This window comes from Anomaloglossus baeobatrachus, chromosome 9 (genome assembly GCF_048569485.1).
Source record: "Anomaloglossus baeobatrachus isolate aAnoBae1 chromosome 9, aAnoBae1.hap1, whole genome shotgun sequence".
NCBI classification, from domain to species: Eukaryota; Metazoa; Chordata; class Amphibia; order Anura; family Aromobatidae; genus Anomaloglossus; species Anomaloglossus baeobatrachus.
The window spans coordinates 158,051,758-158,066,850 of record NC_134361.1 but is presented as its reverse complement, the minus strand read 5'-3'; the positions used below and the strand labels follow the sequence as shown (position 1 = coordinate 158,066,850).

General features: G+C 51.7%; 1 protein-coding gene across 2 annotated transcripts in view; it reads left to right on the top strand.

Annotated features, from left to right (window-relative positions):
- Positions 1–13,722: 13,722 nt before the first annotated feature.
- Positions 13,723–15,093, top strand: part of KLF8 (KLF transcription factor 8) — a 121,569-nt gene continuing 120,198 nt past the window's right edge. Inside the window, exon 1 of one of the 2 annotated variants that reach the window (XM_075322768.1) lies at positions 13,723–14,113. In XM_075322768.1, coding sequence (XP_075178883.1) covers positions 14,099–14,113 — 15 coding nt within the window. In that variant the 5' untranslated portion in view covers positions 13,723–14,098. Of the gene's footprint in view, positions 14,188–15,093 lie in introns of both variants that reach the window. The other variant, XM_075322769.1, reaches the window with a different exon arrangement.

Below are 15,093 nucleotides of genomic sequence, written 5' to 3'. Positions count from 1 at the left end.
GCTCTTCTGGGGCTGCCTCCTTGTCTTGGCGGGCCGCGCCTGGCATGGCGGCGGCCTGGGTTGGAGTCGCTGCTGCGGTGTGGATGGGCGTCGCTCCGGCGGTGAGATCTTGGCGGGCCGCACCTGGCGTAGCTGCGGCCCGGATCGGCGTCGCCGTGTCGGGCGTCTCTCCAGGGACCGCGGGCATGGCAGCGGGGGTTGGGGCTCTCGCGCCGGCAGGGGCATTAAATGACTCACCCCTCAGTTGCATCTCCGGTGTTCTGGTGGTCGCTGTCTTGCTGCAGGGTGCTGGTATCGGAGCTGCGGTCGTGGCACGCGCGCCTGCAGGAGGACCGGGCAGGAACCCCACCTGGCAATCCGGGCTCCGCCGGCTGGGGGTGTCACTCTCTTTACCCGGCTCTGCAGCGGCTGCTGGATCTTCTCCGCTCTCCAGGACGCAGGACACAACCCGGTTCTGAGGTGCGTGTCCCGGCTTGGCCACTCCTCCTCTGGCCGCTCGTTGCTCGGCGTCCATCCTTTTAGCTTCTTCACGCGCCATCTTTTCTTCCACCGCCTTCTATGGCGGGCACCGCTTCGCGCGCTTTTCTTGGACAAGGGGGCGGGGCTTCTCTTCACGCCCTTTCTTCTTGCACGCCCCCCTTCTTCCCGCTCTCAGCAGCGCTAATGGCGGCGGTTTCTCAGTAAAGTACACAGTCTGTCACACGGTTCTTCAGGCTCACAGTACCCGGTCAGACCGGGCACGAAATCCTGTTGGTGACGCCAAAATTGACTCGCCCACCCCAGGGCTATGGGACACCCGGTGCCGGGCCGGACTAGTCCGGTGGTAGTCAGTGGTGGCTGGGCCCGGCTCCGTGGCCCTGGTGGGTGTCAGTAGAATATGTGGCTTGCTTATTAATGGTTGTGCTCGTGACGCCACCTGTGGTATGCGGCTACTAAGCCGCCGCTGCTGTGTGAGGCCTCCGGGATGATGTTATGGCAGCAATGGTAGTACTGCTCCCCACAGGTGGAGCAATGCCCGGGGCACGGTTGGTGCTTGTAAGTGTCTATGCAGATGAAATGACAGAGGCAACTCCAAGGGTGCAGTTCAAGTTCTTTACTCACAGTTCTTGTCACAGCTGTAGCAGGACCCTCGGACTGCTGGGACCACTGTCAGGGACCTCCGCCTTCTGGGTGATTCAGAGCGTGAAATCCGGTACCCTCCTTTTAGTGTCTCCTTCTCTGCTGTCTTCACTAGCCTTGCCTTAGTTAAGATGGACCGGGCTTGGCCTCCATTACAGCCTCCAGGCTGGGGGGTCACCTGTCGGCTGATTACCCCTTTTCTGAAGGTCTGCTCTGGGTTCTGGCCCTGGGAGCTTACAACGTCCCTGGGCCTCGGTTTTTACTGTTTGGAGATTGTCTTTGCACTCCTCCAGTCTCTAGGGACCGTCCCCTGTCGCAGCTAATCACTCCACCGATGTCACTGTGGACCAGGCCACCGCAGCCTGCAGCTACTCGTAGCGCCTCTGGGCCCTCGGCTTCGGTACCCAACAAGGACTGCTCGTGGTACCTACAGGACTACCCGCGGCCCTGCGACCCCTTCTGTCTCTGCGTGGTGTCACCTGGACCTCTGGGTCCCAGGTTCTTCACCAGGAAGCGTCTCCTTCAGTTCCTCTGCTCCTGACTGACTTGGAGCCTTTCTTTCCTTCTTTCTTTCTTTCTTTCCTCCTTGCCTGCCTCCAGCAGGCCTCCTCCTCCCTACTTGCTCTCGTTCTTCTTCTCCAACTACATGCTGGCTCCTCACTCTTTCACTCCCTGAGGTAAACTGAAACTAACTTGACCTTCCTTTCTCTATCTGCTCTCTGGTGGCTCCTCCCACCTCCCCAGTTGCTAAGCTACCACCCTATGGGAGCAGGGATGGGTCTTACAGCCCCTCTCAGCATGCAGCATGGGAGGGTTGCCTGCCACTTTCCCTGGTCCCAGTATGTACCTAACAATGGGTGTAGTGTGGATTTACCAGGGGACCGGAGTTCACTCTCTTCCTCTCCCAGAATGGGGCATCACACCGCTGATGGGGTGCAATGACCTGTGGCGACGGAAGCCTCAGGGGCGCCACATATGCATGGGGACACATATGTATACATGCACACATATGTAAATGTATGTTTTTTTGCTAGCCGTCAGTATTTGATTAACAACATTTTTAGCTGATCTGTCTCACCCTGCCCCCAACGAGGAGCATGGGCTTTCCTTGTTCTCTGGTGCTCACTTGGGAGTTTGCCTTTAAGTATTTAAAACGTGTCTGATATATGTATAGTCACCTATGATTAAGGACTTGTTTTTACTTGTTGTCCGTAACGCGTAAGGTGTCCTTATGCGCGTTCTCTCAAGTTTTGGATCCGTTGGATTTTTTAATATCTAATACATTTTTGATATTTTAATATATTGGATTGTGGTGCTGGGTCCACTCTTCACTTTTCCTCCCTAGGAGTATAGTCTTGGCAGCTATCTGGGCTTTCTTCAGCAGGGCCCTGAATTATTTGAAGATATAGACTATAGCACCTCACGAAAATGATGAAATAAACAGAAATAGGTGGTATTTTTCAAATGCTTTAATAGGTGGCAAAAATATTTCACAGAAAATAATACCAATAACTCCGACGTTAACATTTCGACCCGGATGTGGGTCGTTTTCAAGGGATTATGTATTTAAAAAAAGATATCAGGAAAACTGCTCAAAGAGGATTTTTTTTAAAATATGGGAAACTGTAGGATAAATTCCTAAATATGGACTTGGCTGGACTGACCAAAGGTACATACTTTATGGTGACCGTCTGTGGTATGAGGCACGTATGGACGGAGAAGCAAGTACTGTATATGTTTTTTTTATTTCACAAAGGGGACTACAGCATTTAATAGGGAAACTGTCACCAGGTTGTTGCTACCGTCCTAATCGGAGAGCAGCATTATCTAGAGACAGACACCATGATTCCAGTGATGTGTCACTTCCTGGGTTAGCATAAAGATTATGACTAGAGGACTTGTAAACCTGCTGCCATGTAGACCTCCATATTCACGAGCTCTGTATAACCCCACCACCACAAATGATTCACAGCTTCCTGTGTGCATTGAGCATAGGCAGAAAGCTGCCAATCAGTGGTGTGGGTGGGGTTATACAGAGCCCAGCATTGAGAAAACTGGTAGATCTGCAACTGAAAAAACAGGGATTTTAATCAAAACTGAAGCAAGCAGCCCAGTAAGTGACATATCGCTGGAATCATGGTCTCTGCCCCTATATCATGCTACTCACAGATGGTGTAGCAATGGTTTGGAAACAGATTTCCCTTAAGAAGCATTTTGTCATAGGTCACATGTGTGGTGTATACAGCAGGCTCAGAAGCTACGCCCGCTGCATACTGTCTTAGGCCCCCTTCATACGCACGTGTCTCTGGTACGTGTTTGGTCCGTGCCTGCATGTACCGGAGACACGGGCACACGTAAACCCATTAAATCAATGGGTTTATGTGCACACACGTGTGCAGCCATTGGCACGTGCCTCTGTGTGGAGCACACGTGAGCCCGTGTGCTCCACACGGATGCATGTCCGTGTTTCTCCAGCAGCACGGGTGTCACGCGGCCCGCACACGTACCGCACGGATGGAATGTGGATGCGGGCCCACGTGACATGCGCCGGAGAAACACACGTGTCATTTTAAAAATAAAAAAAAACAAAACACTCACCTCCACGAGTCCTGCAGTCTCTGCCGCCACTGTCACCTGCATCCGTCCCCCAGTGAATTGGAACAACGCATCTTCTTTACTGGGGGCCGGAAGCAGCGTAAGCGGGGCGTGGCCTGTGCCGGACACTGTCAGTCAGCACCAGAGACAGCTTCGGAAGGAAAAGGTAAGGCGGGGCTTTCCGTTCTCCATGTGTTATTACGTATAATACACGGAGAACACACGTAGTGCCATAAACACGGCACACGGAGGGGATCACGCACCTTTGACACGTCCGTGAAACATGTGCATGATTTTCACGGACGTGTGAAGGGGGCCTTACACAGCCAGCATCTGCCTGTATCAGCAGCGACCACCAATTCCTGCTGTTTTACCATTTAAATGACGCTGAAAATCACTCAAAGCAATATTTAAAAGGCTTGTTAGCTGATGCGTGCACAACAGGCCCCCCATCACTTCTCCCCCAAGATGTGATCACAGGTAGCTGAGGGGGGATTGATGAAGGCCTCCATGGCTGCCAGTGTAGCCCTCCTATGAAGTTCTGCCTTGGCTACAGTTAATAGGAGAATATCAGTTACATTATATACTGAAGTACCCTCAGCACACAGGATTTAGTGTAAGTGACCAAACGGTTGCAGATTACAGTCCTAAAGATTAGAACATAAGGTAAAAATAATATAAAAAAAAGTTGTTGAAATATAAAAACAGTTAATTTAGTGTGTAAAGCGCACAGTCCTGAGCACCGTCCAGATGATGAAAGAAGCAGCTCTAGGGATAAGATCATTTCACTTTCTCCCTGCAGCTGAAATTAGACTGCATGACAGGTGACCGGACTGGCCCACTGGGGGTGCTGGTGAATCCACAGGTGGGCCACTGAGCCAACAAGTGTGTTTCCCTGAAGAAAAACAAAAAAGCTAACACTAAATGTGCACTACAGCACTAAAAATTCCAACTGTACTTATTATAAATTAGGATGGGGGATGATCAAAAGAAATCGGGTTAAATGTTGCGCTAAAAACCATAATCCAAAGATATATCGTGAATTCCTTTTCTTTATTTTCACAGGTCTACGCGTTTCAAAGGCATCTCCGCCTTCTTCATCAGGACAAAAGTCAGAAAAGAACAGCATCAAGCAAGCAAGATGCTGTTCTTTTCTGACTTTTGTCCTGATGAAGAAGGCGGAGATGCCTTTGAGACGCGTAGACCTGTGAAAATAAAGAAAAGGAATTCACGATATATCTTTGGATTGTGGTTTTTAGCGCAGCATTTAACCCGATTTCTTTTGATCATCCCCCATCCTGTTGCAATATCGGGGCTGCAGCTGACCACTTTTGTATTCATTTACCATTTTCCGTGCTGACAAGGTGTTGTGCCTGTCACAACTGAAGCAGGTGAGTACCTATCCTATTCCCTGCACCTATCTCTATCGGTTAAAACCCTATGTGCGCTTTGTTTCCACAGTTTTTGCTTATTATAAATTAGAGACTTTTGGCAAAAAATTGCAATTTCTTGAGCCACCCTGCCACTCCACGGCAAATCTCATTTGGGGCAGTCCTAACACTAAAATATTTTTATAAAATGTGCCAAACGGCCTCACATATGAAATAGTAGAACTGCTCTTAGCAGCACTCACCTGGTCTATTTCAGTCCCGTACCCATGACTGAATCATGGCTGTGGGCGGGACAGGTCCAAGCAAATGCTGCATGAAGTAAATAGCCTGTGGACAGGGCCTGATGACTGAATGTGAACAGTCACCAATCGCCAAAATCTAGACAGATGGAATACATCCCAAATTGGGGTGCATAGCAAGGTGGGGGTCAGCCACCAACCAATTCAATGAAGAAAAAAAAAAAAAAAAGCTAGCACTAAATGTGCACTACAGCACTAAAAATTCCAAATGTACTTATTATAAATTTGAGATTTTTGGCAAAAAATTGCAATTTCTTGAGCCACCCCGCCACTCCACGGCAAATCTCATTTGGGGCAGTCCTAACACTAAAATATGTTAGTGTGTTTCCCTGCAGCAGCCTCCCCCACTGGTGCCGCATTCCTTTGTGTGGTCATCTAAGTTTTAATATGCACATAGTAAACTACACTAGTTTACTGCTTAAACCCTGTGATAGAACCAGGGCTCCTATGCTGTCTGTCAAGCTAGGAGCCCTATGGTATACCAATTCTCAGGGATACTCCAAATGGTGGAGAGGCCTGAGCCTCCTTATTGGCCCAGCTCCTGACCAGACAAGGGGAAATAAAAAAAAACAACCTGTCACACAGCACACACACAAGATAAGACAATAAGAGATTCAGGAGGAAAACAAGAGCAGGAAGGAAGTATAAAACAACAGGGGAAACTCTACAACCGCAAAAAGCATAACTTTCACAAGAGAGAGTCTGGGACACCACACTAACACAGAATAAACTATAGCTGGTATGGGCAGAAGGATTTTAACAGTATAAATTGAAGGGGAACAGATGTGATTGGTCTCCTTATAACATGTAATTAAAGGAGAAAACAGACTAGCAGAGATTAACTCTTGCTAGCCTGCCTATGAATCAGCACACAGCAGGTCGACGCCCGAGTGTGCCTGTGTTGATCACAGACACCAGGGATACTATCAAGAGGCAGAAGTGGCAGGAATCAGCAATCTGTACAGAGTCCAATGCCACCATGACAGTCAGCAAAGTTTGTGCAAAACTCTGTGTGACAGAAAAGTACAACTCCCAGTATATTCAGACATCGGCAGATCTTCAGATCCTGCTGGGAGTTGTGTATTACTTTATAGCTGATTAAACGCTCAACAAGAAGCCCATGCATCTTTTCTACCTTCCATTGACTTGCATTGTAATGACAGAATGTCCTCAGAGCAGACTAACCTAAGGAATGATCCACTCATTAACCTTTAATTAGTTGCGTAGAGTCCATTGGACCCCAAACGAGTTTGTTTTCTTCATATTTCTGCAAAGAAGGGAAGGTAGGTAGCCATCCATTTTGGTAGCTTCCTAGCTATTATTACTTAGAATTAATAATTTCATGTTTTTTCTGTGCTTAAGTAGATATTTACATTTTGTTGATTACTAAGAATTTTATATTATTGTTTAGCTTAAGATGTTGTACCTTAAAGGGGCTGTCCATTACTAGGACAACCCCTTCTTATTCCACATTTTTTCCCCCGGGTAAAATAATAAAGCCTATACTCACCTCCCGCACTGGCGCACTTTCAGCTGTACCGCGGTTCACATTCACATGACGTGACTAATCAATGCCGGCATCTGTCTCCCCGCCTTCGGACACAGGAGCAATGTACAGGAAGTGAGGAGCCGCGACCGCAGCCTTTACTTCTTGTGGATTAACTCGTTTGCTATGAAGGTGGGGAGACAGAAGCTGGCGCTGATTAGACGCAGGGCTCACGTGACGCCACAACCCCACATGAGGCCCGGCACCACAAGCCGCAACACCGCTGAGACTGTGCTAGCACAAGAGGAGAGTATAGGCTTTATTATTTTATCTGGGGGAAAAAGGTGGAATCAGAAGGGGTTGTCCTAGTAGTGGAAAACCCCTTTAAAGGAGTTGTCCGACAAACTCTAAAAATGTTTTTAAGCTAATCTGTGCTTTATTGTCATATAAATCACCCCTACACTAATTTTTTTTGTTTTCTAACTTTTGATCCTCTTGAATTACCCCTTTATTCTCTGCAGATCTTTGTTTACATTTAGCTCAACCTAACATGACATTTTCCTGTGCCAAACCTCACAGTCACAGCTGGCACCGCCCTCTGCCCGCCCCCTGCACACACATTCCTTGTCAGTATTCTGCCCCGACACCTGACAGATAAATGAATACCATGTAATAAAAAGCATATATAGCCCCCAATGTGAGTCTATAGGATATATATGCATACATTTACACCCACCCACACACACCTAGAGTTATTTAATATATATAATGCCCCCTCATGCACCCTCTTCTCTACTCCTCCAGCACCCCTCTCCCCCCGCTCTGTATCTCATCCATGCACCCCCATCCCCCGCGCCCTGCCTCTCCCCCGTGGCCTGTCTTCTCTCCCCCTCCCCCGCGCCCTGCCTCTCCCCCGTGGCCTGTCTTCTCTCCCCCGCGCCCTGCCTCTCCCCCGTGCCCTGTCTTCTCTCCCCCGTGCCCTGCCTCTCCCCCGTGCCCTGTCTTCTCTCCCCCTGCCTCTCCCCCGTGCCCTGTCTTCTCTCCCCCTCCCTCTCCCCCGTGCCCTGTCTTCTCTCCCCCTCCCTCTCCCCCGTGCCCTGTCTTCTCTCCCCCTCCCCGTGCCTCTCCCCCGTGCCCTGTCTTCTCTCCCCCTCCCCCTGCCTCTCCCCCGTGCCCTGTCTTCTCTCCCCCTCCCCCTGCCTCTCCCCCGTGCCCTGTCTTCTCTCCCCCTCCCCCTGCCTCTCCCCCGTGCCCTGTCTTCTCTCCCCCTCCCCCTGCCTCTCCCCCGTGCCCTGTCTTCTCTCCCCCTCCCCCTGCCTCTCCCCCGTGCCCTGTCTTCTCTCCCCCTCCCCCTGCCTCTCCCCCGTGCCCTGTCTTCTCTCCCCCTCCCCCTGCCTCTCCCCCGTGCCCTGTCTTCTCTCCCCCTCCCCCTGCCTCTCCCCCGTGCCCTGTCTTCTCTCCCCCTCCCCCTGCCTCTCCCCCGTGCCCTGTCTTCTCTCCCCCTCCCCCTGCCTCTCCCCCGTGCCCTGTCTTCTCTCCCCCTCCCCCTGCCTCTCCCCCGTGCCCTGTCTTCTCTCCCCCTCCCCCTGCCTCTCCCCCGTGCCCTGTCTTCTCTCCCCCTCCCCCTGCCTCTCCCCCGTGCCCTGTCTTCTCTCCCCCTCCCCCTGCCTCTCCCCCGTGCCCTGTCTTCTCTCCCCCTCCCCCTGCCTCTGCCCCGTGCCCTGTCTTCTCTCCCCCTCCCCCTGCCTCTCCCCCGTGCCCTGTCTTCTCTCCCCCTCCCCCTGCCTCTCCCCCGTGCCCTGTCTTCTCTCCCCCTCCCCCTGCCTCTCCCCCGTGCCCTGTCTTCTCTCCCCCTCCCCCTGCCTCTCCCCCGTGCCCTGTCTTCTCTCCCCCTCCCCCTGCCTCTCCCCCGTGCCCTGTCTTCTCTCCCCCTCCCCCTGCCTCTCCCCCGTGCCCTGTCTTCTCTCCCCCTCCCTCTCCCCCGTGCCCTGTCTTCTCTCCCCCTCCCCCTGCCTCTCCCCCGTGCCCTGTCTTCTCTCCCCCTCCCCCTGCCTCTCCCCCGTGCACTGTCTTCTCTCCCCCTCCCCCCTGCCTCTCCCCCGTGCACTGTCTTCTCTCCCCCTCCCCCCTGCCTCTCCCCCGTGCACTGTCTTCTCTCCCCCTCCCCCCTGCCTCTCCCCCGTGCACTGTCTTCTCTCCCCCTCCCCCTTGCCTCTCCCCCGTGCACTGTCTTCTCTCCCCCTCCCCCCTGCCTCTCCCCCGTGCACTGTCTTCTCTCCCCCTCCCCCCTGCCTCTCCCCCGTGCACTGTCTTCTCTCCCCCTCCCCCTGCCTCTCCCCCGTGCACTGTCTTCTCTCCCCCTGCACTCTCTTCTCTGCCACCCCTCCCACGCGCCCTGTCTCACCCGTGCACTCTGTTCTCTCCCCTTCCAGTCTCTTCTCTGCCCCCCATCTTTCATCCATGCTTTATCTTCTCCTCCGTGCTGTGATGAGTGCAGCCTGCTTACAGCTAGGTGATACAGAGCTCAGTGCCGTTGTTCATTGGTGTCAGGTGACGTCCCTGCTCTCTGCTCCTGGTTGCATTCATCACAGTGTGAGGAGAGAGACAGCGCAAAGGGGAGGGGGACATAGTTACCAGAGTCCCATACATCACAATGAGCTGTGGCAAACAGTGCTGGCGGTGTCCTAAACAGAGAAGACCCCCTGTTTGTCATGGACCCGGACACATACAGGGCACAGATAGCAGCGCACAGGGAGCGGGGGAGAGTACGGAATGTGGGGAGGGGGCGGGGAAGGATGAGAGGGGTGGGGGTTCATCGCACTGTAGGGCAGCAACATCATGTTCGCTGTGATGCCCGTCAACAAGGTCCAGCCCCTGTTGACGTATCATCACAGGAAGCAGCAAAACACCGGCAGGTGCTGTCACATGACCACTCTGAGCCGGGGGAGAGGGTCTGACAGCAGGACAGGTAGGCAGTTGCTATCCACTTAACTGCCCCAATGTAGCCCAATAGTGAAATGAAAAAAAAAAAAAAAAAAAAAGTAAAATAAGCCAAATAACCCCTTTGAGGTCGTGAATAAAGTGTAATATTAATGGCCAGTGTAGAGGCAGCAGAGGGATTAGTATACCCACAGGCCCACCCGTGCTTACCCCTTAGTGGGAGGGGCTTAACTACGCACCCATTGCGAGGCGGGCGCCAGGTACCACTCCCAGGGCAATGACCGGGACCGTGGCATCTGACCCCTATGACAGGTGACGGACTCAGGAATAGAAAGGTACAGACGGGGTGACAGGCTGGAAATGACTTAGTGACCAAATGTAGAACTGGTGGAGGAAGGTTGAACTAGATGGACCTAGGTCTTTTTTCAACCTTAGTAACTATGTAACTATGTAACTATGAAAAGAGAGTACAGACAGGAGTGGTGGGCATAGCCATGATAGACAGGTATGGGAAGGCAGGTACTGGAGACAGACACAGGGATAACAGGACAGGCGTTCAGGACCTGACAACTAGCTAGGTAGCAGGCTGAATAACTGACTAACTAGGAGCATTGCGCAGGTACGTCCCCTAATGGGAGGGTACCTTAAATACATAGTCCCTCTCAGCCATAGGCTGAGACGCATTTCCGGTAATGGCACTCCGGGCCTTTAAGAGGAGGGTCGGTGTGTGTGCGCACATACACAGGGTGTACTCCCGCGAACCCTGTGCCGCATATACAGGGACAGGGTCACGGAAGGCACGTGGTAGGCCGCTCGGCAGCAGGGAAGAACAGGACCCGGCGGTGAGTAATTCAATGCTCCTGCAGGGATGCTGGTGCTACATAAGATAAAAATGTTCGTTACTATGTGTTTATTTTTCAATATAAAAACTAGGGTCCTGCGACAAATAGGGTAAGTATTTTGGCGTGTCTGACTGAAGGTTAGCTATTTGTCATTTTTGTAAACCTGAATCAGTTAAAGGGAACCTGTCATGTAAAATAAAATGCTGTTAACCTTCAGATATGGGGTTATTCTGCTGGTTAATAACATTCTGAAGTTGTGGGGTTGCTGAACTTAGAGCCCCACTGCTGGGAGGAAATTAACTTTATTCCTCCTGGCAGCCTCACGATTCAGTCAGAGCTCAGTACATGGCGAGCGGCGACTGTAACTTTGTCCGGCACTGACTGTAGGGTGTGAATACAGCCGCCACTCGCTATGTACTGAGCTGTGACCGAAACCACGCCGGCTGTCCCTGTGACCAAAACATGAGACTGCTGGGAGGAATAAAATTAATTTCCTCCCTGCAGCGGGGCTTTCACAATGCAATTAACCTGCAAATTAACCCCATATCTGAAGGTTAAGATTGTTTCTTTTACAACAGGATTCCTTTAAAGACTATGAAAAAACTGAACGTATTAACAGCGAGATGTTTTTTCCAAAAAAAAAAAAAAGGAGCAGAGATTTATTCTTTTGGGCTTTTTTTTTTTTAAAATGATCTAGTATGTTTAACCCCTCAGATGCTGCAAGATATTGATAGCATTAGTATTCACATTGCAACAACCCCAAAACCCATGTAATGAAGGATCAATGCATATATTGTGTGTACCCCAAAACTGGTTCGGATAAAGGCTTATATTCACAGCACACACAGTGGCCCTCATTCAGAAACAGCAAAGGAAAACACATTCTGGAGTAAATGTTATGGAGAAGTGATACAATATTATATAAACGATATATATATATATATATATTTTGTATCAACATCATTGAAACAATAACATATCTCAGGGCTCAGGGTGCATGCTGCAAAAAAAGAAAAAAAAAAAAAAAGGCAAAACCTGAACGTGGATTTACTTTTTACCCCCAATCACACTAAAAATAAGAAAATAGTAATCAGTTATTGATAAATGTTTCACCAATTAGTGATGGTGAAAGTAAGCAGTTATGTGACATCAGAGGGGAAAAAAAAATATGGCCTTAGAATACTTCAATGAGTAAAATCTTATAAAGCTGTGTGTGTCCGCTAAAGGAATCCGCACCGTTGCATTTACAATCACGAAATTTTGCACAGACGCCCCATGTGACTCAGGGAACGTCGTAGACTATGTTTTGACAGGAAAATTTAACCCCACTCTTTACAGTTACTCTCCAAAAAACATGCCTCCAGTAAAGTAAATGGAGCCTGGAACTACAGGTTATTAATAGGAGCTGTGATTGGTTGCTATATGAACAAAAGACATTGTTAGTATAAGAAGCTTAGGTGAGGTAATAAGATGTCGGTGGGGAGATGGATAGAGAGAGACAAAGAGACAGAGACAGACATAGAGACAGACTGATACAAAAGACAGACAGAGATAGAAACAGACAGAGACAGACACAGACAGAGACATAGACACAGACAGAGACATAGACACAGACAGAGACATAGACACAGACAGAGACATAGACACAGACAGAGACATAGACACAGACAGATAAGGAAAGAGAGACCGAGAGACAGACAGACAGCGACACACAGACAGAGACTGGGAGAGAGACAGAGAGACAGTTACTATCCCGGGCAACGCAAAAATCACAACTCGAGAGGGCAATGTTAACATGTAGCTGTAGGGTGGGCTACAGGGGTTTTCTTTGCCTGGGGCTGTATATTTCCCTATAATTATTACTATAAGTTGTGGCTGCCCCCTCTCCCGCAGTGCCACATATGTGCCCGGTATTATAACTCGTTACATAAAACAAATCGAAATGAAATGAAAGACACGGTACAGTTAGCAGTGGAGGTCCTAAAGTGGATCGTATAATGATGTAATGAGCATTAAGTGTCCCATAGTTGGTCCAAAAATGCATTGTATATTGAGCATGTGGGTCCAATAATGAGCACGGAGGATCCCATAGTAGGCATTGGGGTGTCTCATGGTGAGCACAACCCATTGGTCTTATAGTGGATATTGGAGCTTCCATAGTGGGCATTGTGCATCCTATAATGAGCACTGGGGGTCCCATAGTAGGCATTATTGTGTCCTATAGTGAGCATTGGGGATCTTATGGTGGTCATTTGGGGTCCATAGAGGGCACTGGGGGTCCTACAGTGGGCAGTGAGGATCCCATCGTGGCCATTGGAAGTCCAGTGATGTTCACTGGGGGTCCCATAGTAGGCATTGGGGTTCTATGGGGGCCCCATAATGGCTATTGGGGGTCCCATAGAAGGTCTAGTAGGGTCCAATGGAGGGAACTAAGGTTCTCATGGTGAACATTGGGAGTCCCATAGTGGGCACTAGGGATCCCATGGTGGGCACTGGGGGTCTCATGTTGAGCAATTGGGATCCCATGGTGGACACTGGGAGCATTAGGGGTCCCATAATGAGCCTTGGGGTCCTATTGCAGGCAGTAGGGGTCCTATGGTGGGCACTGGGGGTCCCATGGTAGGCATTTGGGGTCCTATGGTGGGCACTAATGTTCTCATGGTGAGCATTGGGAGTCCCATAGTGGGCATTAGGGATCCTATGGTGGACACTGGGAGCATTAGTGGTCCCATAATGAGCATTGGGGTCCTATGGCAGGCACTAGGGGTACTATGGTGGGCACTGGGGGTCCCATGGTGAGCATTGGGAGTCTTATAGTGGGCACTGGTGGTCGTATCATATGGCAGGCACTTCTGGTCCTATGTGTGCACTGGGGGTCGCGAGCTCTGGGGTCCCTGGGTTGTGAGATGAGGCAGGGCTCCGTGCCGCTGCGGGCAGCTCTCCAGCAGTCCGGGGGTGGCTCCCTGGTGACTGTGCAGCAGTGAGTGACAGGCGGGTGTGGGGTGGGGTGGCAGGGTGTGGTCAGGGTCAGGCCAGCTTGGGAGGAGAACATGACTGTGGAGAAACAGCACAGAACATGAGAGCAGAGATGACTGCGAACAAGCCACAATAGCGTCTGCGGAGCCCCCACACCAAGAACTGCTGGGGACACGGGACCGCGCCCCTGAACACACCCACTGGGCGAAACCGGCATAGGGCACCACAGCGGGCACCATGAGCGCACACAGCCCGGAGACATAGGCTGCCCGCTCCTATAGATTGTATACAGTGCATGCGGCAGGGCCCCACCCCATAAACACACCCAGAATGTACTGAGGAGGAGGGAGGGAGACAAAACCACAGGCGGCAGCCAGCTCGGTCCTGCGTATTTTCAGGCGCTGCTCGTCCTCGGCCCAGCGGCAGCAGAACCAGCGGGAGCAGCAGGCGATGCATCCGGAGACGGTGAGTGCCCCCCGCCTGCAGCCGGCGCTCTGCCCGATCACAGCAGGGCTGGGCACGTCCTGCCCGCAGCACAGGTGATACATGCTGGCTCCACACAACACCCTGCGGATTGTGAGGGACGGGAAACATCAGCTGCTGGGGCTGCACAAGACTCCATCTTGCTGCTTCTTAAAGGCACAACGCACTTTAGAGGAGGGGGCATGGGCAACATGGGTTGAAGGCAAAGGAGGGGTTAAACGATCGCAGCTATGCATGTATCCCCAGTGTGGATGGGATCCAGTGCACAGAATATCCTCTGCGCAGTGGGGTCTTATCTTTTGGTAAATGTTTACACAAAACACCACAAGGTGGTATTACTCCTAGTCCGATGTCATAGACGGGTGTCACTCTATAGGGGGCAGTAGTTGTACCAAGGCTCTGGACACCCATATAACGCCCTGATGGAATGGGGGTGCACAATTGTGCAGGAACCGTGCTGTCACCTATAGGATCCACCATCAGGTGTGCTACTGTCCATTCATGAGACGGTGCGATAAAACGCAGCGCCCAGGAGGGTCAGGGGCCCCATACGCAGCGCCCAGGAGGGTCAGGGGCCCCATACGCAGCGCCCAGGAGGGTCAGGGGCCCCATACGCAGCGCCCAGGAGGGTCAGGGGCCCCATACGCAGCGCCCAGGAGGGTCAGGGGCCCCATATGCAGCGCCCAGGAGGGTCAGGGGCCCCATATGCAGCGCCCAGGAGGGTCAGGGGCCCCATATGCAGCGCCCAGGAGGGTCAGGGGCCCCATATGCAGCGCCCAGGAGGGTCAGGGGCCCCATATGCAGCGCCCAGGAGGGTCAGGGGCCCCATACGCAGCGCCCAAGAGGGTCAGGGGCCCCATACGCAGCGCCCAGGAGGGTCAGGGGCCCCATACACATTAGACAGCTGTCAGCCAGCCAAACCTCAATCTGGCTGATCATTCAGGTGGTCACCATCTCTGACG